This window comes from Hippichthys cyanospilos, chromosome 22 (assembly GCF_059441005.1).
Source record: "Hippichthys cyanospilos isolate Australia breed blue-spotted pipefish chromosome 22, RoL_Hcya_1.0, whole genome shotgun sequence".
Classification (NCBI taxonomy): Eukaryota; Metazoa; Chordata; class Actinopteri; order Syngnathiformes; family Syngnathidae; genus Hippichthys; species Hippichthys cyanospilos.
In genome coordinates this window covers 5,521,044-5,546,083 of record NC_142390.1, presented here as the reverse complement: position 1 = coordinate 5,546,083, position 25,040 = coordinate 5,521,044, and the positions used below count along the sequence as shown (strand labels likewise).

General features: G+C 41.4%; 1 protein-coding gene and 1 long non-coding RNA gene across 4 annotated transcripts; one reads left to right on the top strand and one right to left on the bottom strand.

Annotated features, from left to right (window-relative positions):
* Positions 1 to 7,182: 7,182 nt before the first annotated feature.
* On the bottom strand, positions 7,183 to 13,262 carry LOC148405631 (uncharacterized). The gene is made up of 4 exons (XR_015864196.1): positions 11,763 to 13,262; positions 11,054 to 11,689; positions 10,179 to 10,309; positions 7,183 to 9,915 (listed from the first exon to the last, which is right to left on the bottom strand). It is a non-coding gene; the product is annotated as an uncharacterized LOC148405631 (long non-coding RNA).
* On the top strand, positions 8,624 to 25,038 carry irag2 (inositol 1,4,5-triphosphate receptor associated 2). Of its 3 annotated transcripts, XM_088406396.1 has the most exons (39): positions 8,624 to 9,325; positions 9,901 to 10,005; positions 10,185 to 10,365; positions 10,445 to 10,503; positions 10,582 to 10,657; positions 11,074 to 11,232; positions 11,303 to 11,420; positions 11,536 to 11,586; positions 11,660 to 11,737; positions 11,855 to 11,911; positions 12,003 to 12,062; positions 12,143 to 12,207; positions 12,560 to 12,653; positions 12,720 to 12,866; positions 12,947 to 13,048; positions 13,471 to 13,622; positions 14,240 to 14,351; positions 15,121 to 15,346; positions 15,864 to 15,901; positions 16,960 to 17,059; positions 17,479 to 17,617; positions 18,251 to 18,314; positions 19,366 to 19,412; positions 19,476 to 19,561; positions 19,643 to 19,794; positions 20,303 to 20,378; positions 20,459 to 20,498; positions 20,570 to 20,600; positions 20,683 to 20,823; positions 21,094 to 21,228; positions 21,296 to 21,443; positions 21,510 to 21,553; positions 21,634 to 21,702; positions 22,231 to 22,289; positions 22,444 to 22,542; positions 23,408 to 23,533; positions 23,784 to 23,810; positions 24,094 to 24,245; positions 24,392 to 25,038. In XM_088406396.1, exons 1-39 carry the CDS (start codon positions 8,680 to 8,682, stop codon positions 24,532 to 24,534), a joined length of 4,404 nt encoding a protein of 1,467 aa, XP_088262522.1. In that variant the 5' UTR covers positions 8,624 to 8,679; the 3' UTR covers positions 24,535 to 25,038. The 3 variants fall into 3 exon arrangements, with proteins under 3 accessions (XP_088262522.1, XP_088262524.1, XP_088262523.1); XM_088406397.1 differs by lacking the exon at positions 23,784 to 23,810 and having other exon boundaries at positions 8,625 to 9,325; XM_088406398.1 differs by lacking the exons at positions 23,408 to 23,533; positions 23,784 to 23,810.
* Positions 25,039 to 25,040: the final 2 nt, after the last annotated feature.

Here is a 25,040-nt window from a genome sequence, read left to right as displayed (position 1 = left end):
GACTAAGCTGTAACCCGTATCTATGTTATAAAAAAAATCATGAATAGTAGTTGAAAGTTGAATTAATTTGCTTTTTCTTTTTGTTCTTGTTAAAAGGGATACAGCTGAATTAAAATTGGCACTTAATGTTTGCCTTAAATGACTTGTTTTGTTTTGTTTTTGTTTCCTCAAACATTTGCAAAGGGGGTCCTTGGAAAATTTGCTTTCTAAAAGGGGTCCCGAGGACCCCGGCTTTGGGAAATTAAGTACTATTTTAGTGCTAAATTGATTTCTTTCCAGCCATTTTTAGAAAAATGCTTGAAAAAAAAAATCGAAAACTACACAAGTACACGGGATAGAATCTCTGATCTCTGACGTAAAACTAATACATCTTCAATGAGTTAAGGGAGTGAGTTAAAAAAAAACAAGGTAGGACCAGTCCGGTCGAATCGAACCCTCAGAACGAGAATAAACTCATTTCCAGAGCGGCGGCAGACTTGAAAACAATTATCAGCCGTCTCCATCGCCGGTGTGGAAGAGTAGCCTGTTTTGTAGGGGGCTCTTTGTTTTTCTCAAGGACATCTTCATTATTTCAGATGAGACCCATTTGAGACCAAATAAAGACTTTCTCTCCCGGCGCTGTCACGCTCGCTGCGGCTGTGATGTTGCATCTGAGGCGATGTGAAAACATGTTTAAAAAGGAGTCTGATGAAAGCACTTCTAGGCCACTAATGCATGTTCATTAAGTTCAAATTCGCTTTTATTTCACTCTCCTTTTCACATTTGAGTCCAGGTGCTAATATCTGCCTTGTTTTTTTTTTCCTCTATTCTTTCCTCTAAAAAAAAAAAAATCTTCTCGGTCAACGACAATGACATGGACTCAGTCAATGTTCTCTTTCCGAAAAGCTCGCGTTAGCAACAAAACAAGCTGAAGTAAAAAAAAAAATAGATAAATAAAAACGGACCTTTTATGACACGCGTGCTATTTTTGCAGGGAGCGAATCATCTAAATGGTTGGGGCCTTGCGATCTACTGAAAACTCGTCAGGTCGCGAGGTCAAACACAAATGGAAAATAAACAGATAAGGTCCCGTCTCACCTGCCCGCGTGCTAGCACAATGAATGACCTCTGTGTGTCGATGAAAGCAACGCAAACATCAACTCGGCCGCGCGCAAACACACACACTTCAAGTGGCCTTCAAGAGCGCCGCATTCCACATTTAATTGGGGGGGGGGGGGCAAGAAAACACAGCATACTGCCATCCTCCAAAGTAAACTCCTCGCAGCCAATTGCACATGGCGGGTTTCCGAGGGGAGGGGGGGCGGGGCTTCCAGAAACGGGCACACATGACCTCTTGTTACTTAAGCGAAACTCAAGAGTAAACATGTTTTGTGCGGCGGAAAGTACACTGAAGTCCTTTTAGGAGCTTGAAAATACTGTATGTGTGATTAACGTTCAATTTGGGCAATTATCAAGTTTTCTCAAGGCACTTTACATAATTGCGAGCGGCTCTCTTCGCACATTAAGAGATGAACGCAAAAAATCTGGCTGAAAGAAACCTCTGACGGTCTCGGTGTGGGGCAGGGCCTGGACCGGCCGTCTGGCATTCAGGGCATTTGCCCGATGGGCCGGGAAATTTTGGGGCGGATGAAAATGTTATTTTCCTCTATTTTAACCCAAGAAATTAGCCAATTTACAGTGCGAAAAATCAAGTCTGAATACAAATGTGATCAGAATTTGTGTTCAGATTGGAATGTTTGACGATAGCCAGGAATTGATTTGAGAGCACTTTTTTTTTTTTTTTTTTAACAGTTAAGAAGAGAAGCTATAGCACTGAGGGAAATATGTTCACTGGAGCAATCTGTACACTTTAATTTACATTTTGCGTCCACATGGGAAATTTGAAGTAAGCTTGTACGAGTACAAAGGGCAGTTCAATTGCATTTGTACACATGGCATTATTAACTTTGACACTTTGTGGGCAAACGGGCAAGTCGATAATGCCGTTTCAAGCTCACACTTTACATAATCTAGGACACTTGTTATTTAGTTTAATTTTTCAATCCATGATTTAAACTCTGGAATAAATAAAGTGTGTATGAATGCAATCTGGATTAAAACCTTTATAATTGTGAGCATTTATCCATGAAAATCCACAGCTGAAATGTTTTAAGAGGATGTGAGTTTTTATTTAAAACACACACACACGTAAATACACACACAAACACGAAGGGGGGCAGGGGGTGTACATCTGTGCTTGAACGTTAACCAAAAAAGAAAAAAAATCCGCCGCGACTTCACTCACAATACAATTTTGTTGGAAGTGTGAGAATTTGTTTCAAGTTGATGGCAACAGCCTCCATTTTGAGTTGACTTTGATATCACTCTGCGAACAGTGAAATGTGTGGAGAAGTGTTGCGTTCAGGGTCTGCCATCTGTACCATCTCCAACTGCAAAGCACTCGAGATGCTCTCACAGTGCTGCCACCAGAACTCCAAGAGGCTTTTAGACGGGGTATTGCTGACCTCTATCGACCAAATGCGGAATGACACATTGACTACACTTTCTCCATTGCATGAACATTTCAGAGTGATCGAAGCATCTCGTTTGTTTTATTAGGTGCCTACATTGTTTTAAGTTTATGTAAATTGATTTTTTGCTCAATTATATATATATGTATATATAAACCCTTAAGGATCATAAATGTTTCCCGTTAACAAGTATTAAAACAACAATTTAATTTTTACTTTCAACACATCAGATCTTTTCAATAACTTCCGGCCTGACGACGTTTATAAACTTTGCATTCTTTTGTCTGTTTTTAAGCAGTTTTGTCCCAAAAAAAATAAATATATACTCTCCATATCTTCTCCATTTTACTACATTACCTTTTTAATCTTACATCCTGAATCGTCTGCCAAGATGCAGGCATAAGGACTCAAATGTGGACCAAAATCAATCAGCTAAGCTTACAAAATTCGGATTCCCTCAGCAAAATATCTATTTTTATTAAAAGAGCGTTTCATCCATATAGTTTTCATGTACTCTTCCCGATGCTGATTTCTCTTGGGAAGCACAACAGCAGCACTGTGCATTAACGCTCATGCGTGAGATTTACTCGTCCCATTTGTGCGCAGTGAATGCATCTTGCTGTTTACTGACCATAGCATCGGTGACAAATCTGGCTGCTATATATAAATCCCTCTCCGTCTCATGTCGGAAAAGCTTATGACACACGCGCCAGAACGAGATAAAAGCCGGCAGAATGGGTGTTAAAAATATATAAATAAAATAAAAACATGGGGGGGAAAAAAAGCACTAATGCTTCCATAGAAACTGTCGCTTTAAACAACTCATCTGTCAGCTCACGAAGTGCACGTCTGTTGAGGAATTAGTCCAACTGACTCACTAAGTATGGCAAAAAAAAAAAAAAAAAAAAATGGGGAGGGGTCCTTATATAAAGAATAAATCCACCAAAAAATATTAAAATACAATAAAAGACCTTTCAAATGTTCTGTTTTTCTTATATATACGCAAAAAAAAAATCTTGATTGTACCTGTTATCGAGCCAGTTGGTTTCAAGTGCGCTCAGTTCAGTTCAACATAACAAAGCTGCTGCCACGTCCTCAAAAGCGAGAAAAAAGAAATGCAAAAATTAATCATTCAAAAACACTTTACTGCACTTAAAGGTGACACAAAATGGTTAAAAAAATATGGATTTTATTCCAAACAAGCAGTTTAAAACTTATACACAACTGAACAATAGGCAGGGGTGTCAAACACATGGCCCACGGGTCAATTGTGGCCCGCAAACGGGTGTAAGCTGGCCCATGATTTTAAAATATATATAAAGTATAAAAAAAGATTATTTTTTTCAAGGTGATTAATAGTAACAATGTTTTATGGTTAAAAGTGATGTTACACTTGTTCTATTTTGGATCGTATTTTTAAAAAAAATTATAAATCTGAAGTTGTCTTATAGTTATGGTCTTATAGTATATATAAATATATACTAGGAATAGATTTACCCCAAACTTCAACAAGTTTGTCACCTCTGGGCTAGGATGTAAATCTTTGACATTCCACTAGAGGGAGCCCTTATTTTACAATTTGTACTCATGCTGCACAGAGGAATCATTTTTGGTGAACACATAGGCCTTCTGAAGCAAATGCAATGTTGGTTATTGTGATGTTACAGGAATATTTGGAGATTATATTTTACTTGCTATAACAATGTTAACATCTACTGGCACTACCTGTGATGAGATGTTCTCTGTTTATTGAACATTAACATCGCAGTGGCATGCTGCATTCAGGTACGGCTGCCTCGCGGTCCACTAATGGCTTCTTTCAGGTCGTGGTGTTCTGGTTCTGCACGTGCAACAATCACATTCCCAACGGTTGCACCTTGAGGTGATTTTGGAATGTAAAAGCATCTTGTGTGTTTTCCCCTCATTTGCATCCTTGCCGCAGTGCACCTGTGGAGATGAAATGCAAAATGGGACTCCTAATAGCACAAGCGGGAGTGGCCGCTTGTGTGCTTCTGGCACCGGGGCCTGAAATCAAATACAAATAGAAGTACTTTTATTGAAAAAATAATAATAATCTCACCTATTGTGCTGGTTGCACTTTTTATTTGTAATCCGTTCCTGTTATTGCTTCTGCTCTAATCTTGTCTTTAATCATATTAATCAAAACTTTCTAAGGTTAAATGTGTACACACACACACACACACACACACACACACACATATATATATATATATATATATATATATATATATATATATATATATATATATATATATACATACACATATATGTATACACACACATATACATATACATATACACACACATATATATACATACACATATATGTATACACACACATATACATATACACACATATATATATATATATATACATACACATATATGTATACACACACATATACATATACACACACACACATATATATATATATATATATATATATATATATATATATATATATATATATATAATTAATTCTTTCACAAATCGTCATGAAATCGCCACTATGGGGATGTTTTTGGTGAGGAATTATCATTTTTGCATGGCAAGTCAAAATAGACATTCTACAGTTGTACATTTTCATAGCATTTTGACTTTTTGCCACCATTGGGTTCCGATAATGACAATAGCATTGTAGGCTAATTCTTGCTAATTGTTGCCTCATAATATGATACTTTGCTGTCTGGGAGTTGACAATAAGCCGCCGTCTGTCTGAGACATTTTCTTGTTTTGATGAAAAAACATGCAAACAATGTACAGCGTGGTGAATTTGAGGCGGGAGAACTCCAGACAAATGGGATTGGGCCGTTGTTCTTCTCCCGATAACAATGGCTTACGGAGGATGAGAGCGATTTGAGCTTCTGGGCCCTGCTGAGCAGGAGAAAGGCAGATCGGAAACAACGGCGACGTGCTCAGCCCGTTTCATCCTGAGGGATGCGTGAGAGCCGACAATCCCTTTTGTCATGATAACGCGTGTCATTTTTTCTTTTTTTTTTATGTTTTAATTTTTTGGAGCGCGCACACTCGCATCCCGCTCCTGCGCTATTGTATTACGGGCAGCCGCGTGGGGCATTTTAGCGCCCGTCGCTAATCTGGAAGCAAAATCTTAAGGCCCGACGTGGTTATGAGCAGCTGTCTGCGTTGTGGGAAGCGCCGCTAATCTGCCCGGGTATCTTTTAGCCCCCTCGTTTAGCTCTCTGATCCTCTCCCATTATGCCTCCCTCTTCATTGAAATGTGCCACAGAGCTTGGCAAGCTGTGTCGGAATGCAGCATGGATAAAAAGAAGCAAGCGGTGACTCCATATAAAGCTTAGAAAATGACACTGTTGTCATTTAAACTCGTAGAGACTTTTTGGGAGGGGAGATCAACACGAATGTTTTATATGCCCCCATTTTTCCTAATATGTTCTGTATTTTCCGCGCTATAAGGCTTCAATTTTCTCAAAAGCTGACAGTGCGCCTTATAATCCGCTGCGCCTTATACGGTGCGTAAACTGCGAGTTTTCATATTTGAAAATAAAAGAACTTAATCACCATGTGAATTTTTCCTGTTTTACCACTGCAATAAATTTATTAATGCAAAATGGCAGGTTACTGAAAATAACTACAATATTTTACACTTCACTTGCTTGTAAAAAAAACAACAAAAGGCTAATCTCTGTAGGTGACTAAACATAGTGCAGCTCTGCTTACCTTTTTGACTTGGACATGAGAGCAGTGGGAGCACACGTGTGGTAGGTGACTAAACATAGTGCAGCTCTGCTTACCTTTTTGACTTGGACATGAGAGCAGTGGGAGCACACGTGTGGTAGGTGACTAAACATAGTGCAGCTCTGCTTACCTTTTTGACTTGGACATGAGAGCAGTGGGAGCACACATGTGCTGAGCATTTTGAAATATAAATGAAAAAATATTTTGTTTTTTCAGGCAGCGTTGTGCAGCAGATCGAAGGTGGCGGCGAATCTTCACCCAGCTTAGATAATACACAATTTGAAAAATAAGATTTTTTTTTTTTATTTAAGACTAATTGTTTTGTTTTGCTTTGCTTTGCTTTGCTTTGTTTTGCTTTGCTTTGCTTTGCTTTGCTTTGTTTTGCTTTGTTTTGTTTTTTGGCAGAGGTTGTTTTTTTGTTGTTGTTTTTTTTAACATTTGCTAGTTTTGAGGTCCAACTGCGTCTCCTTCTGGAATTGCAAAATCGGATTTGTCTTTCATGTTTCTCAAGTGTCAGGATTTCCGTATACATTGAGCTCTATTTGATCTTGTATAAAATAACTTACTCTAAAAATTGTAGGGCCTGACTGATCAATCAAACAATATTACCTGATTCGTGGATACACTACAATATACCACAGCATTAATTGCACAAACTTGAGGAAAGACTTTGTCATTTTTATTTATTTATTTATTTATTTAATTTAGAGCAAGTCAGGGTGAAAAAGATATTGGGCCGTGTTGTTAATTAATGTCTGTGATATACGTGCAAATGAGTAGAGGGAAATAATTGAATTATGAACAGTCAAGCGAACTGAAAATGCAACGCTATAATTGTTTGAATAAAAAAAAAAAAAAAGACTGTCGGCTTGAAGACAAAAAGTAGGTCTTACATTGTTTCTGTAAAACGATAAGACATTTTTGATTGGGTTTTAATTGAACTCCAAGGAATGAACAATGTAAATACATTTTACATGCAGCCAGAACAAATATAAAATGCAAAATGTATGCATAAGGGTTATTCCAGAATTGGGACACAATTTAGGACACATAAATGGCAGAGGACAAAATGTTCGCTGGCTATATGTTCAGGCTCTCCAACTTTGAGAACAAATAAAAAAGGGAAAACATTTTTTTAAATGACTACACATATTTTTATCCAAACAATGACCAACAATGTAACGTTGTTTTCAGCGGAACTCAATTACGGATGACAATAGAAATGAGAATTACGAGGATTTACTTCGGAAATGTCCGCTGAGATTTCACCTCCCTATTTTTCTTTTTTCTTCTTCTTCTTCCTTTGGTTATCTTATCGGGTTTTATTCGTAGAAAGCCACTAAGTTTACGTTTTTGTTCAAGCAAAATTTCGGAGCATAAAATTGTAATTAAATAGATATCACTAAACTATCATTTAATCGTCATTTAGCTTTGCAAAAATCCTCCGGGAATTGCTATTAAATTCAGCTTACAGTCCTGTTGCTGCTCTCTAAAATGTGCAAACTTTCATAGGTTAAGGTTGTCTTTTGTTTTGTTATTTTTGTTATTTGTTTTCATGCGGAACAATGTGATTAAGTAACGTGCGCACTTGTTTTCATCAGCGCACCTTGTGGTATCTCTGTCTGATTCGCAGGTTCTGCTGCCATCTTGTGGTGAATTGTGGCAACGGCTACAGTATTATTGCTTTATTTCCTCCGATTAAACCGATGTTGTTGTTGCTACGGGTTCTGACCACAAAGTGATGCTGTTCGATTATTTTCAAAACCTCGCTGTCTTCAATTGAATACGCATGCGCGAGACGTCAACGTGAGCTTGATTATCGATCGCGTTTGTTAAGGTAATTTATTGTTCATGTTTTTGTCTTTTAAAGGTGTTTAAGCAAGGTAAGGTTGTGTATGTATTTATTCTACTACTCATTCGTTTAACTTTTTGCTGGTTTTGTGTATCATCAACCGCTTCGGTGGCAGAAAAAAAGTTTTCTTCTCGAATTGTCTGTTTAAATGACAATTACTGCAATTATGTAGAAATTTGCGTTTGGCTGCGTGCACCTAAATGATTAACTTTTGTGCATTAGCTGGATTAGTTTTAATATACGCATTAAGTCTTTTTTAATACAGAATTTTAGATTTTCAATCTAAATGCTTTTACATGGCGTATATATGATTTTAAATGGCGTTTTTTTGTTTTTTATTTCAGTCGTCCTTCTGAGTCAATTTAATTCGAACGTTTTCAAATACGGTGTTGAAATCTGGATAGATTTGATGCAGCAGGTGCAAATTTAATTGCTCATTCTCTTTATTATCCAATTTCTATTTTTGGTTTATTTTTGACACTCAAAAGTCTATAGGGCTGCATAATAATCAGGATGGGCTTTAAACTTTAAACAACCTCTTTCATTGGATCGCATTTTTAGGAGTTCTCCTCTTGTTCGGAATGTTCAATTATAAGTGCACACTTGACCCACCATGCACTGAGTTTTCTGTAGCATGTCTTCATGTGTTCCCACCTACATGTGCCTCCCCAGACTCACTTATCATGGACTACTACACGCCCCAAACCACGCGGCGCCACAATCCTGTGGACAGCATCTGCCGCAAACTGCAGACCATCCAGTGGTGCGGCGACCGGGAGCCCAATAGTCCCTTTCAAATCCCCAAGTTGTCTTCCAGCAGCTACGAAAGCTCCCATTGCCGGGTGAGGCACAACCTGGAGACCATTTTGAAGAACGGAGTCCAAGTTGACGAAATTCCCTGCTCTGCGCCATCTCAGAAGAGCAACATGTGTACCCGCATTCCATCGTCCACTCCTTGCACACCAGCGGGCAACATCACATACACCGTCACTGGTACCCTTGGGCGTAAAAGTGGCATCGGTTGTAGTTCTATAAAACCATACAAGACATGGGAGAAAAGCTGCTCCACTCCTTCAGGCAGGACTCTCTTTCGCACCTTCACCCCGATTCACAGTACCCCCTCTTACGATCTCAGCTTCAGCCCAGCAAACGCAATGGGAAGCTCCACCGAGTGGGAGCTGCCCCACCTGGCTGTGGTCGTGAAAAAGCTGTCACTGGGAGGAGGAGGTAAGCGGAAACTCGTGGAAATGCCAGAAACCAACAAAATGTGTTTTCACTTTGTAGAAAAAAGTACAACTGTAACCTAAGAATTCTATCTAATTAAAGGACTGCATAAAAAAAACAGTCTTTCATATTTGTTCATTTTCCATTTGTTTTTAGTTTCCCATAAAAACAACCAATAAGATCAGATTTTTAGCTTTTAACTGTGTCTATTTTGATGGATTTCATTTTAAAGAGCCTATGACTTCCATTTTTTTTCCTGGGGACTTTCAAAATGTTGCAACATTTTAACAGCTTTGTCAAAAGTGAAACAAACTGCATAGAATCCAATTGCTTACTAGTTCTCTAAGTAGTTTGCACAAGTACTGCAAAATTAGTGTGGAAATAACTACAGAGTCTATGAGAGTTCTCTAAAATGCTCGATAATAATGCGGAAGCTGATTTAAGTGAGCTCGAAAACAAACCCGTTGAGGAAATCCAAGCGAGTCTAAAATGCTTGACCTTATATAAGTTTGCAGCCAGTGTCATTGATGCCCCGAGGTGGAACGACGCATCATGTGCTCCTCTTCTCGCTTACTCAGGGAACACGCCGGCCTCTGAGAGCAAAAACATGGCTGAAGTCAGCCCCATCTGCGAGGAGAATCTCCTGGACACTATCTTCCATGCTTGTGACACGCAGCGTCGAGGTAACTCCAACACAAACACACACAAGGTTCTTCAAGTTGAATTTACTAGGATTTGTTTCTTTTACAGAAATTAGCAAGCGACCGCGTCTCCTGTCTTCAAGCAGCAATGCTCGTTTTCGATGTCACTTTTTTTTTTGTCCTCAAACAAAAACATAGAGCAAAAGTGTTCATACCTGCAGGTAAGGTGTTGGTGTCTCACATCGTGGACTTCCTGCGGAACACCACCAGCCGCAGCTCAGAGGACAGAGGTCTGGAGGAGCTCTGCAACATGCTGGATCCAGAACGGAAAGACGTGTCCATCGACCTGGACACATACCACGCTGTCATGAGGGAGTGGATCGAAGACTGCCGCAACAATGGGTAAAAAAATTCCCATTGTGAGCGTGGACACTGCTGTGATTGATTTTTTATTTTTTATTTTTTTTTGCTCCTGATCTAGTGAAGAAACATCAGAAGATGAAACCTGGGATGCGGCCAAAGCAAGAGACACAATTTCTGGTGAATAGCTGCCTCCGAAGATTTGTTTTGTTTCTCAACAGGAGCATTGATGGTGCCCTTTGTTATTGTTCTTTGTAGCCAGGAGGTCCATGCTGCTCAACATGACATCGGGAAGTTTGGAAGGCTTCGGAGGGGACGCCTCAATGGCAGAATTGTATGTTGCGTTGATCATTCAAGAATAGGACATTTATTGGAATGATAGGATTTAGGCATTGACATTTTGGAAGAGAAAAAAAAAAAACATTTCATGTTTGCTGTGTTTGGTGCAGCCTTGTTACAGATAACACATACAAATATGTTTCAAAATTACAGAGAAATTTCGGTCATGAATAATTATTACTACAATTTTTCTGAATGCAAAAATTAATGCCAAAAGCTAACTTGTTTTATCTGCGGTATTTGATATAGACGAATCAATAATCAAAAGGGGGGGGATCAAAAAAAAACATATTAGGGGAGCGCAGGCCTTAATTGCATATTTAAATGTTATTTGGAGATGATTTTTTCTCTGGACACAGTTTTGTCTTCCCATTCTAGAATTACGCCTCACTTTTTGTCTTTTCTGCACAGCGAACCATCAGAGCTGGTCCACCACCTTGCCGACCTCCAGAAGAGCAATCGGAATCTCCAGGAGGAGGTAAAGAAGCTGAAACAGGCCACGGAGAGCATGGAGGAGAGCAACCAAAAGCTGGCGGATGAAAACGAGGAACTACGCAACCAGACCCGAGCGTGAATCCTCCTGACCGCTGCCTCGGCGTTGAGGACGTTTACCGATGTAACTCCTCCTCTCCTTCCGCAGTCAGCAGCAGCTGATCAACAAAGAGAAGATGCTTCACGATGAAGTGGAAGAAATGAAGGCCACTCTCAGCTGCACGGAGGAAGGAAGAGCTCGCGCCTCCGCACACAGCAAACACGTGGTCAGACATAAAAAAAAAAAAAAAAAATCACAGCTCTCGTTTTTGCACATGCATCACTGCGAAAATGCCTGTATTAAGACGACAGGATGCTGAAACTGAAGCTTCCTCTTTCCAGGAGAAAGAAAACCAAGATCTCCTCGCCAAGATTGCATCGCTTGAGGACGAGGTGCGTTTTTCAGAGGTGCTTGACGTGAGAGCGTGGCTACGATGCCCCTGACTGTCCTCTGACGGCGTCCTAGAACTTCAAGGTCACCATGGAGATTGACGAGCTTCAGAAAAAAATAGCAGAGCTGTGTGACGTTAACTCTGATCTTCAGGTTAGCTTTTTTTCATTCTTTTTACCTCTATTTCAGTTCATACTCCTTTTTGTTTTATGAATCCCATCAAGTGTCTCGCTGTAACGCCGCTTGGTTGCGTAACGTTGATGTCCTTAGGTGCAGATTCACTCTTTCGATACAGTCATCACTGAAAAGGAATCTCTCATCCAAGAGGTCATTGGCCTATCCGGTTTTGTTGTATTCCTTTTACCGCTGAAAGCTGAGGCCTTGTCAAATAAATCCTCCTTTTTCTGTCTTTTCACAGAAGAGCAGACAGATAGGCGAGCTCAAGGCAGCAGTGGAAGAATACTCCTCCATCACGGAGGTCAGAGTTTGAATTTCTGCTGGAGGAACTATCCTTGGTGAATTTTGCATTATACACGACTGACTGTTGGTTTGTTTCAGTTACTAAGAGCCGACAAGAGCAAACTGGAGAACCACATGCAGATGATGCATCAAGATCTTTCGGCGTAAGTTGGTTTTTGTAATAAATAATAGGAATGATCTTCATGCCGGAAGTTGCTTCTGGATCCTAGTACACCACATTGTTTCAGTTTGATATCTAAGGCATTCTAACCTCTTTGGGGATCACATTAATTAAGGAATACATTAAGAAATAGTGGTGAATCATTTACAATAAATGAATTTTGGGGGGGTTACCAAACTAGCATGAACATATTACTTTTAATTCTGATTTTGCTTCATTAAGCTGTATTATTTTCTGTTTGTCATGATGATTTGTTTTTTTTTTTCTGATTCCATGTCTTTCCAGTCGTCTTGTCGATATTATATCATCAGTTGTATCAATATTTGACTCCACAGCGCTGGAGTGTCTCTTTCGGTAGCCTACAGTTTGAACCAGAGTTCTTCGGGATCCCTGCAGACAGAGTTGGCCTTGGCTCAGTTACCACTAGAGGTCAGCGATGCACCTCTGCTGTGTTCCAACGGACTCGGACGAACGTGTGGATTTCTATTTTTTTAGTCCGTCACTGCCGTTGATCATTTGCCCATCGATACGTGCGGGGCCTCGTCTCTGGATGAGACTCTGGACAGAGAAGTTCTGCTAATGATGCATGTACCCAGCCCGGAAACAATGGCTGTGGAGTTCAAGAAACTGCTAAACAGACTGGTAATGAAGTGAAATGAAGCGTTTGGATGTGCATGTGGGTTTCAAACACTCGTTTTGTATTCCTCCCGTGTGCTCTGTAGAAGACTGACTTCAGACAAGACACCAGCACCATCCTGTCTACACTAAAACCCATACTAAGAGACCCCTCAAAACCAGATGATGTCCTAGAAGCCAGTCTTGAGGTGGCTTGTTTGTTTCTTGGCTTTATCTCTACTTCTTCACCCCGTGGTGATTTTTGTCGCGTTATCTTTCTCGGCGTCCACCTGTTGAACATTTATCTCCATCGTTTCACGTTTCCCCGCACGCTTTCACAATCTTATATAACTCCCAGCAGCCCCTTCCAAAGCGGCGCTGTTTATTCTGTGTGTTCTAGCGTGAACATAGCACACTCTTGACTCTGCTCCTCATTTGTCCCCCACTCTGCATTCATTAAGCACGTTCGGCCATACAGCAGTCAACACACAAATGGGAACGGCGTCATTAGTTGAGAGCCGGGAAAAGTGAACGCTCTTAGCCATGGAAATAATCTCTCAGTTAGGTGCGAGGTGAACATTCTGGCCCGGGAGAGAGAAAGATCATCCTGTTTGGTCTTGTCTTTGTACAGGAGCTGCAGGCTGCGCTGGACGCCACGAGAGAGGACTGGGCCATAAGCCTGGACCAGCTCCAGCAGTATACAAACTCCATGGAGAAGGAGCTGGTCAAAATGGCCGGCGATTTGAGGAGGTCACGAACGGAGATTCTGCACCTTTCAGTCAGGTAAAGTTTCCATTTTTATAGTCACTGTTCAGTGGGGGGGGGGACTTGTCAATCATGATGACCCAAGCAAGGCCCGCCTCACAATGGTTGGGCCAGAGCCAATCCTGGAATGCAGTATGCCCGTGTTTGGAGAAGTTCGCTTCCCCTGAATTTTCTGACAAAAATATCCAAAACAATTGAAAATCCTTAATGCTGAAAAAGCCCCTTTTAGAAGAAAACTGACTGCGAATGTAATCGTGCGTGTGCGCGTGCACAACATGCGCACGTGTTAGAGTGCACAGCTATATAAGAGTGGTTCAGTCCCAGCCTGGAGAGAGAAAGAGAGAGCGGGTCAGACTGGTGCTCTCAAACTTGAGATGAAAAGGGCTTATTCCTCATCCCCAGTATTAGGAACAAAATCAGGATTTTGAATTTAATAATTAGAAGTGTAGCGCTCTTAGAGTTCAAGTGAGAATCCTGCACTGGGGCCAGTTGGAGAACTGGCGCCGGTCACCCTGGGAAACAAAATGGGACACTGCATGGGCCTGCGGATTGGGTACAGTATGTCCACTGAAGTCTTTCCGCTTTGACGACCGCATGCTCATCCTGTGATTGATGATAAGCGTTTTGTCAAGCAGGGTGCAGGATCAGGAGAACCAGAAGCGGCAGCTCAGTGAGGAAGTAGAGCAGCTCAAGACCCCTCAAGATAGCAGAGAAGCCTCATGCCAAACACCTGTGCAAGAAGAAGAGGTTAGTTGCATGAAGAGAAGGTTCTCACTCTTCGATTATGGGGAAACTCGTCCTCGAGTAATTAAAAAAGGCATTTATTCCTTTCCTGGTTACCTTAAGTGCGCACATCAGAAGAAATATCAAGCCAGTAGCGGCAACGATTCTTAACGGTCTGCATGGCATTAAATGCGCTTGAAAGTCCAACTTCAAAAATAAACTTTAACAAATTATATTTGAAGGTGTTCTTCTCTCAATAGAAACTACACAACATTCTAAAATTATGCTCAATAGTCAACTCAGGGCACTAACAAACAATTTATTGACATACGGCATCTGTTTGCAGTGTTTATATATGGCAAATCTCATGTTTTTTTTACAAAAACAATATAGCTTTCTTTTCAAATTGAGAGCAAATTAGTTAGAACATGAAGCAACATGAGGTTTATGGATTAGCGTAATTATCACCTGTTGCTGAGCAAGATACAGTTAGGGATACCTCAACAATTGTGGTTTCTATGTTTATTAGTACATGAATATAAATATGAATGCATTGCTTGATTTAAAAATAAGATGGTTGGGAACTGCTGCTGCAGGTTGATTCATGTTCAGTTCATTTGGCTTCTGAAAATGCCCACACACATCCTCATCAAATTGCTCTGACGTCCACTCAAGCTTTTGCAAAATAGTGCCTCTATTATTATTTATTTATTATTTATTTTTCACTGTTTCAGTTTTTTTGTTTTTTTTTTAAATACCTTATCTGAATCTTGTCTTATTTGTCCTTTCTAAGACCGGGGATGAATTGGATTGGGATGAGGAATACGCCCTTCAAGATTTTCTGAAAAACGAAATGGCGGGGAGCAACTGTAAGGACGGCGTGACGGACGGCGGACAGACTGAGGACGGGGACGAGAAGTGGACCGTGGTGAACGAGGCGGGCGACGGAGAACTGAGGAACTCGTCCACTCCCGTGTCTGCCAAACCAGAGGCTGCCTTGGACGGACAATGTCGGGCAGGTAAGAAAAAAAATAACGATTTTTAATTCATTCACTGCCAGCCCCTGCAAAAATACATCAATAATCATCAATGGTCGCGAATGAGGTGACCACAATTGTCCCATTCTAGTCAGTTAATAAGAATTTGTTAATTCCCAGCGGGATTAGATAAGGTAATCCATGAGTCAAAGGAGACTCAGCCAGCCAGGAGATTGGGAAGCCTGCGGAAGAAGATCCCGGCCTTCTATGGCGGTTGGATCTAAATGGCTGTGTGTGCGAAGGGGAACGCGTGTCAAAGCGGCTTCCTCAAGGCCCTTCTATGGCCAGGTGTGAAGCTACTGAGGCCGCCCAGTGAGCAGTAATCCCCTCCATTCCTCTCCTGCATGAGTGGCTGGCAGGCCCCCCCCCCCCCCCCCCCCCCCCCAAAAAAAAAGTGCAAATGTGGTGGCTAATGCCACTTAGGCCAAGGATGATAAACTCAGGTTCCATTTCCTATGTAATGTCTTCTTATTTGTTCTTTTTTGTTTGTGTGGCGCAGAAACTTCAGATCCAAAGATGAACAGTCGTTGTTTGCAGGTAAAATGCGTTTTGAAATGATTTTTATGAGCGCTGTGTGTTCACTCCTCTTCCCACAGTGGTCCATTTCCAGTTTTTCCTCACACTCTCTCAAATAACAGTACATACTGCACATGTAAGCCAATTCATACTAATGTTAAATAAGTGCCGTTAAAGTCTAAAAAAAATGCTCATTTAATGATTATTTTCTGTATTAATGTGACGTTCACAAAAAAATGGAGTCTTTTGAACTGTTTTCACTGTGAACGATTGGACTTTGGTCTCTGCAAGGATGCATTATGGGAATATTCAAATCAAGGTTCACATATAGCATTTTTCAGATTCAAGCAAGTACAGTCACTGTTTTGAGTTTGTGTCTGCTAATAAAAATATTAAGTGTTAATTACATGCACGCAAAAAATAATTGGGTCAAACCTAAGCCAAGGTTTGGGTCAATAAAGGACCAACCCCATATTTACCTCAATTTGACACCATTTTTGGGACAACCCATTTATGGAGATTTTACAAAAAAATAAAAGATTTTGGTGATACTTACCCAAATATTGGGTCGGTCCTTTTTTAGATCGGTTATTATGATGCATGTAGATAACTATCAAACTATCAAAATAAATAAAATTATCACAAGGCAGTATGCATTTCACACCAGGGATTTTCTAGTATTTCTTGCCTTCTCGCGCACATGTTACTATTTCCAGACCGTGTGCTATCTATCTATCTATCTATCTATCTATCTATCTATCTATCTATCTATCTATCTATCTATCTATCTATCTATCTATCTATCTATCTAGATCGAGTATTAACAGGCTGTTATATCTATCTATCTGTCTGTCTGTCTGTCTGTCTGTATCTCTAGATCTCTCTCTATCCTCTATCTATCTATCTCTCTATATCTCTCTCTATCCTCTATCTATCTCTATATATCTATCTATCTCTATCTATCTTTCTATATCTCTATCTCTCTCTATATCTATCTCTCTCTCTCTCTCTCTCTCTCTCTCTCTCTCATATATATATATATATATATATATAATATTATTTATATTTTTTTTCCCAAGGATGAGGCGTCGGTAACGTCAGACGCCCACTCACAAGCTGTCAGCTCCGAGCACCCAGCGGCGGAGGGCCTGCCCGATCGGTCCCACTCAGAGAACAGCGGTAAAACCGCCTCCTCATCTCGCTTTTGTTCAATCTGCGCGTTATCATCCCTCCAACTCTTCTTCACACTTTGCCTTTATGACTTCACCAGTTAGACAAGAATTTTGGAAGGGAGCTCTTATTTTTGTGTGTTTGTTTTGTCGTGCTACTGTAAATTTGTGTAAGGTGAATCATGATTTTCTATAAGAGTCCTTTGATTGGCAACAGTCCAGAATGACCAGCAATTATTTATGGAACAACCGAACAATTTGACCAAATTATGCAATACTTTGCAAACTTTTTTTTTAACCCTCAAAAAACATTGTCTAATACAAAAACTAAAATAAAATACTAAATACTCTGAAATCTGCTCTACAAACTTAGTCAAGTTACCTGATTTGTATTGATTTATTGTGTGTGTGTTTTTCTATTCTACCCAGAGGCAAAGACGGATGAGACTCCATTTTCTGAGTCCGAAGACACAACTCAAAATGTGAGCCCCTCATCTGATGAGGATCCAACAATAATGGCTACAACAATCAATAATGAACCAGATGACGTCACTCCAACAAATGAGAGGTGACTTAACACTCGATATTAAATTGATACTAAACCTATTTAGCCATTTTCAGGGGTAAACTCAAACGAAATAATCCTGATCACTAAATAATGTCTTCTGTGTTCAATGAATACCTTTTAAAAACATATTTTCCACTTGCTGTCAACTTAAATGTCATGTGCTCAAGGCAAAAGCAACAACCAATCACGGCTCAGTTTCAGAAACAAGCTGAAATCTCATTGGTCCTGAGTATATTTCTTTTTAAGGTATTTATTGCACATGCAAATAACTACTAAGATATTGGAATTTTCCTCGGATCGGCCAATTTGGGGCATTTTATGCAAAATATTGATCAATGATATTGTTTTTTTTCTCCAATTGAAATATTGTTTTGAGGGGAAGCGTTATTCCTTGTTTGCCTTGGGTGACAGTTCATTTTATTAGATATTTCGCATTTCCCTATAATGTGATACTGGCCCACATTTGCTAGTCAAAGATTGTGTTTTCCCTTCTGTGGGAGGAGTTGCACCGGCTGAATAATTTCTCCGCCGCCACGCTTTGCATTGCATCAGCCCCACCGACACAGAAATGGAAGTCGTTCCTTATCGTCATGTTGCGTAAATTTTTTTGAAACGGAGCCTTATCGTGCGCAGCATCCGGCCATCCAGCAAGGACCTCAAAAGGGAAGATAAAGACGGCCACGGGGGCAGCGCAACGGTCAGTAGCGCCTCACAAGTCTTCAAATGTGAAAGGGAAACGGCTTCCTCTTTTTTTGTGCCGCTTCCTCTTGGTCTCATTCCGCTGCTTAGCTATGATACAGAATGATGGAAATAGAAAAGTTGACTGCATTGTAGAGAAAGTAGAGATTACTTATCTATGGTGACACAAATTTGACTTCTTTTTTTTTCGTCAAATTCTGTTTACTGTCTTTTTCATTGGGTGCGGTTATGGCATTAATACTGGGGTGTCCTAACGTTTTATTTTGGGGACCCAATACAGAAAAATGAAAGGACGCAAGGGCCATTTTAAACTAGCTTTATGGTAAAGGTGATGAGGCGAATTTTCGAGGATCAATAAAACTCGGTCTGAATTCTGTATGTGGATTAGTTGAAAGTTTAGATAATTGTAAAATGTGTGTAGATGATCTTCACCTGATTGGACAACAGCCCTGTATCCTACTATGCTGAAATCCACCCAGGAACCAAATCCCATCCACACATTCAGAACCAGAACACGAGTGAATTACCATCAGCTGCTCATTTTTAAAAAATCGGACCTGTTTTGAACAGAAATTGTTGTAAATAGTTTCATATGATCTTTGCGTAAAACTCTAGATTGTACAAATATTTATTAGTAGTAGTGGCATCCATTTTTTTGACCACCCTGCCTTTTTGTTTTTTCGCTTGTTTTAAATATAGGCCGCTGGTAAACGGGGCCGCAAATGGCCCCCGGGCCGTAGTTTGGATACCGTCGCATTACACAATATCCTGTTGTGCTGCTCAGTCAACGCTCACCTTACTCCATCGTGCCAATGTTCACACAAGTGTGTATGCAGGCGGTCCACCTCCACCAGTGTTTGCGAGTCCTCTCGGCACACACACACACACACGCACGCACACACACCACTGCAGAGCTCTCCTTGAAACGGCACATTATGTAAGAATTCCGCCAAATGTTTCCTCCACACACTGTAGAGCTCAAACGGCGCTGCACAGCAACGGGCCAGGTAGAAAATAACGTCCTTTCTCACTTCCTGAAACTTGTTTAGAAACTGATCCCAGATCTGCCGGTGTCGGGATCGGCGGCAGGCGAAACGTAAGTACCGTCGGCGCCTCGCACGCGCATCTGTGGTTTTCGTTTTGACACTTTGCTTGCCAGTTCAAGTGCTCTTCCCGTCTTGGTTGAAGAGGAGTGCGCGCAGGGCGGCAACGCGGCGGCTCGGAGCGCCGAGGCCCACATGGCAGGTATCGGAAACCCCGAAACGTTTGACGACAGCCTCTCGCATCTGAGTGCCGGTTACACCACCCACGCGCCTCTTCCTCAAGGGACGGAGCAACACAACGGCATCTGCGCGGCCGCCCCGACTGGCTCTCAGCAGTCAAGCGCGTCCGCGGCGCACAACGGCCAATCAGAAAGCGCCATCAACTCCGATTCGAGGCAATCGGAGGACAAAAAGGGGGAAAATAAGAAAGAACTGGTAAGACTTGCTTTTTCTATTGTGAGTGGATAGGTGTGGACGAAAAGGTCAAGGGTCGTGCAAACATTGTCATTTAGGGCTGGTAATTTCAGAAAAATATTGTAGTTGCAAATATGCAATATAGTTAAAGGCGATTTAATATGCAAAGATTTCGAGAGAATGAATTGATCGGTTTTGCAGTAAACCTAAAGAAATGTGTTAAAGCTTTGGTATTTTACATGAAAATCAATTCATTTTAAGTAATGAAAGCCATAAAATATTTCATATTCATCGACTTCAATTTGAGTAGTTAAAAGCACTGACTTTCTTTTTAACCATTCACTACAACTTTATGAACAAATGAGCACTTTTTAATTACTGAGTTTGCTTCAACACAATATATGGATAAAATTACATTAGATTGTCCAAAAAAGTTGTTTCTTTTTTTTTTTTTAATGGAATTTTCTGGTAAATTTGAAAATGCATTCTACTATGCGATTTGAATAGTACTTCATCCATTTTCCTGCAGGAGTCACAAGATGCGGATGCTGCAGAACCACCAACGGTGGAGCAGGCCAAATCTGAGGCGCCATCTGAGAAAAAATGTATTTCATCCTTTCATTCATTAGTTTTGATGCTAAAATGTGTTTTTGACGGAGGATATTCGAATTTCTTTCCTCTCAAGCTGAGTCTTCAAGCATCTCTGAGCAAAATGATTCATGCAGGTAAGAACACCACGTTTACGCCTCTGCTTTGTGCATAGTGGTTGCTTCACAATTTCTGATGTTCTCTCCAGCAGCCTTTCAGCCAATGACAAGGAGATTGAGGTGTGTTGATGCCATTTTGCAATCATGGCGCATATACTTGAGTCCAGCTGTGTGCATTTGTGTCCTTTTTTTTTCTCCCCAGACCGAGTTCCAGCGTTTATCTCTGGGCTTCAAGTGCGACATGTTTACTTTGGACAAGAGGCTCCGACTGGAGGAGCGCTCACGCGATCTGGCCGAGGAGAACGTGCGCAGGGAGGTGTCCAGCTGTCAGGGATTACTGCAGGTCAGTGTCTTTTTTTCAAGGGATGTCCGAACTGTGGCATGGAGGTCTCCAGCAGAAGGTTGGATGTCCTCCCGACAGCCAGCATATTCAGTTTTGTCCACAGTTATGTCCATTTTGTCTCAGCAAGACTACTGCCTCTACTGAAGGCACAAGGACTTTAGGAGACAAGCGCCAATGAATCAAAAGATAGAGAACTAAAACAAATGTTCTCCTGAGCTTCATGATGGTGAAAAAGATTGAGTTTTGTCCCACGCAGCTGCTTTCTCCCAGGCTCTGATTCCTCTATGTGAAGACGACAGCCAGTCAATGGAGATCATCCACAGGCTCCAGAAGAACCTGGATATCCTCATCCAGTCCATGACCCGAGTGTCGAGTCGCTCTGAGATGCTTGGATCCATCCATCAGGTGTGTCGGCGTGTGTATCAAAAAGAGCCTTTTTTTTTTGTTCTAATAATCATCGTGGCCTTGCCAGGAGAGTCGCATTGGTAAGGCGGTGGAGGTGATGATCCAGCACGTGGAGAACCTGAGGCGAGTGTACACCAAGGAACACTCGGAGCTGCTGGAGCTGCGAGAGACGCTCATGCAGAACGAGAGGTCGTTCGGATCGCACTCTGACAGAGGTAGAATTAGTTAAGCGCTGGAGATGAACCTGGGCGGTCCACTGAGCGCAACGTGCGTTTTTCCAGATGATTTTCGTGGAAAGAAGCCATTGACGTCACAATACTACAAGGTTTGAGTTTACTTAATCACATCGTTCTCTCACGCCAGTGTGTATATGTGTCCTTTTATGTGTTTCATGTATCCATTCAGTCATCAACCCGGCGGGTTAGCATAGCAGCAATACCTCGTTCTGGCGGAAGCAACATGCACTATGATATGGTGAGGACACGTCCAATGCTTTGCTCGTTTCATCATATCACCTGATGCTGGACCAAAATCTTTCATCGCCCAAATGAGCTTGGAAAAAATGCACTACTTAGTAAATGTGAGGGCCAAATTAATTACACAACCCCGCTAGTTGAATAGAAATTAAATTTGTGAGAATTGCAAGTTTCCTTTTCAGTAAATTTGTAATGACGGACCATACATACAGTGCAGAGTAGTGTTGAACAATTAATCCACTTTGAAATGTCATACTGCTTACTGAACAGGATCGAATCTGGATTAGCAAAAAAGGAAACCATGCGATCAGGTCCTACTTGGCGGATAGGAACTATTTTATGACCAGTGGAAGTTTGTTGTGATGGAATGGCCATGATGTGGGGTTCCTCAAGGGTCAACCCCTGGACCCCTTTTGTTCAGTCTGCATGTTACACGAATATCCCTAGTTTTTTGTGAATAGAATACTGTACTGTAAGGCGTTTGCCTAGTGCTGCCGTACAGCGGCATAACATTGTCGTCCCCCAGATGAAACAACAAGATGGTGCAGAAAATGAAGCCGAAAGACTCACTAGGAGATCTCCGTGGTAAGTTCATTTGTGTGCTATAATTCACCCGCTTAAATTTCTTATGTGAAGCGTTTGAAAGCACTCGAAATGGGTCACCTCGCGCAACGGAGCTGAGATGGTTCGCTAAATCATTGTTTATGTCCCCCTCCATGTTAATAACGGTGGTTTTCAGGAATGTGGCGGGAAAGAACATGGCGCGCCCCCCACTTAAACGCTTTGTTAGCTCTGCCGCCTGGGTTGACACTGAAGAGCCCTCTGACATGATGAAGGGGTAAGAAAAGGTTTCACTCTTGGTGGCGATGTATGAAGATGGCTAGATGGTGGATGTCTTCCGGTTCAATATTTATTTTCAAAATAACACGCCGTTGCCATCTTTCATGCATTTAGCGGCCAAGTGAAGCGTGAAGTCCCGTGTTGCATGTTTAGACATGAGCCATTTGCCAGATTTTTTTTTTATTACAGTAAAAGTACACTTATCAGGAATAAAAAGTTAATTTGTCTATAATTAAATGGCCCAGCCCTACCTAAAGTAATCAATTCCTTTTGTACTTAATTAAGAATCTTTGTAAAATACCTTTAATGCTTAATAACCTTATATAGTCCCAAGAAAGTAGATAATTTTCTTGTAGACCCTCTTTTGCCTAATACTGTACCAAAGATTAAACAAATGATTAACTTACAACCTTGCAAAATAAGTGTACTGTCCCTTTAAATCATTTTAAGTGATTGCTTATTGATTTGTGTGTATTGGCATTACAGTGTTCCCTGCGATTTCTTTTTTTATTATTTAATTAGTTTTTAGTTGCAGGAAAGGGGAGGCATATTAAAATCCATTTGCACCTTTAAGCTGCTGTTAACCACAGCTCACGCTGATGCAAACTCTCGATTCCAGACCAGGCTTTCTAACCAACCACTACAACGCACAAATTTAAGTGTTTCAAAGACATAAAAATGTTCTTGACAATAATAGATTCTACGCATCCCCAATTTTCCTTACAAAGAACATATTTACCAAAAGAAAGTTCTTAAAGGCGTTTTCATCATCACTATCGGCGTTGGAAGAGAAATTTGCAATCCAGTGTGAGAAATAAGCCTCGTGAATGGACTAATTCCTGACCGGCGCGGCATGCCCACAGGACGGCACGCAATAACTCCGACCCCCAACCAGTCAACGAGCTGGAGGAGCCAGCGCCGGAGAGGAGAAGGTCCAGTCTCAGTGAGCTGGCCAGCAAACTCACCTCGCTCCTTCTGCCCCTCAAGATGTTAGTCCACCGGTGTTCTCTTCAAGCTATCAAAGACAATGGAAGAGTTTATCATTGAAATTCTCCAGAGCGATCCAAATTGTGCTTTTGATCGTTTATATTGGAAAATGATGAAAAACTTCCATGCAGCTCTGGGCTTGGCATTTTTCCGACTGAATGATCGTTTTTGTGCTTCTTTTCCTGAAGTCGATCAGTGTGCGTTCTGTCCTTCCAAATCTCAACTGTTTTCTTTTCCTTTCACGTCGTTCAGAAGTCAGGATGAGCTCTTTGTAATGCTGTAAGTGGATCTGTATGGCCGTGGAAGTGGGCTGAAATGCATGCAAATGAATGTGCTCCACTCTCATAGCTGACTCATAATGAAGTGTTTTGAAGCATCACTCCTTCCGTGGGCCTAAGCCAGGCAACGTTTTCTCCCGCTTTTGCCTGCGCATGCTTCTTCTCCATCCTTTCAAATACAGTACTCGATTCCATGTGTGTCTTTGTCGCCAACTTCATCATTTTCAGCACGCCGTCTTCAATTCTCGCTCCGTCATTTACTAATATCGCTTCTCTCCATTCAGCCCAAGCTCCTCATCCAGCCCGGAGTCTTCTGAGCAAGGATTGTCCCAGTCTCTGTCCCATAGCTTGACATCCACACGAGCGACGGCGGCCGCGGTGGCCCGTGGCAGCAGGGGGCTCTGGCTTTGGGTGGCCTTGTTGCTGATCCTCGCAGGTAAGACCAACCCTTGCCCAACGCCCAAACCTTTGAATGCATTTAGGTTGAAAGAAAACCAAATTATCAGCAATGTCCAGCTCGCAAACTGGGCAAGATCACGCCATTTTGTAGATATAGAAGTGATTTTGTGGTCTCCTGGTTAGGTCTCTTGGCCCTGTTGGCCAGCCTAGTGATGCAGCCCGTAGTGGACGCGGCCCCCGTGGGGACCGGGGACTCCTGGACGGCCATCCAGCAGCTGCTCTGGCCTTACGCGAGCCTGCGGCACAACGGACAGCCTCCGGTTTAGCACCTTTTGGACCTTGGGTTATATGGTACTCTGGCTGCCAGCCTTCTTCAGATTTGCCCATGAGGATTATGTGGCACCATGACGGGATGGTGCCACAAGATTCCTCAGCCGGGCTTACACATAAGTGAGGATTTCACGTTTGTTGAGCTCGTTTGAGTCTCCGCGTATATGCCTATGTACGGCACTAACTAGCTTTCATGACTGCTCAACATGGTTTCTGGATTCGTAAGCTTCCACGGACAGCTTTTGCAACCCATTTAATTGATGCACTTGAAAAAACAGTAACTTCTCCATGTCCTAGGCAGACATTTTATATATTTTCAAAGCTGATAAACACTGGTGATAAACCTTATTTGTGTGTTTTTTTTAACTATATTTATGACTTGGTGTGATATGTGAATTTATTTAACTGCGACAATCTTGGCACCAAAGTAATTGTTTTGCTGTGGTTGTCACTGTTTTCAACTTTTGTATGCTTGAATCTTAATAAAGTCGCCAATCCTACC

Bases quoted from the DNA above. Each gene is read 5' to 3' on its own strand.
- irag2 (XM_088406396.1), top strand. From the start codon at position 8,680: ATGTTCAATTATAAGTGCACACTTGACCCACCATGCACTGAGTTTTCT. The intron at 15,347-15,863 runs GTAAGAAAAAAA...TGTGTGGCGCAG, and splicing joins GGACGGACAATGTCGGGCAG to AAACTTCAGATCCAAAGATG. The intron at 15,902-16,959 runs GTAAAATGCGTT...TTTTTTCCCAAG, and splicing joins TGAACAGTCGTTGTTTGCAG to GATGAGGCGTCGGTAACGTC.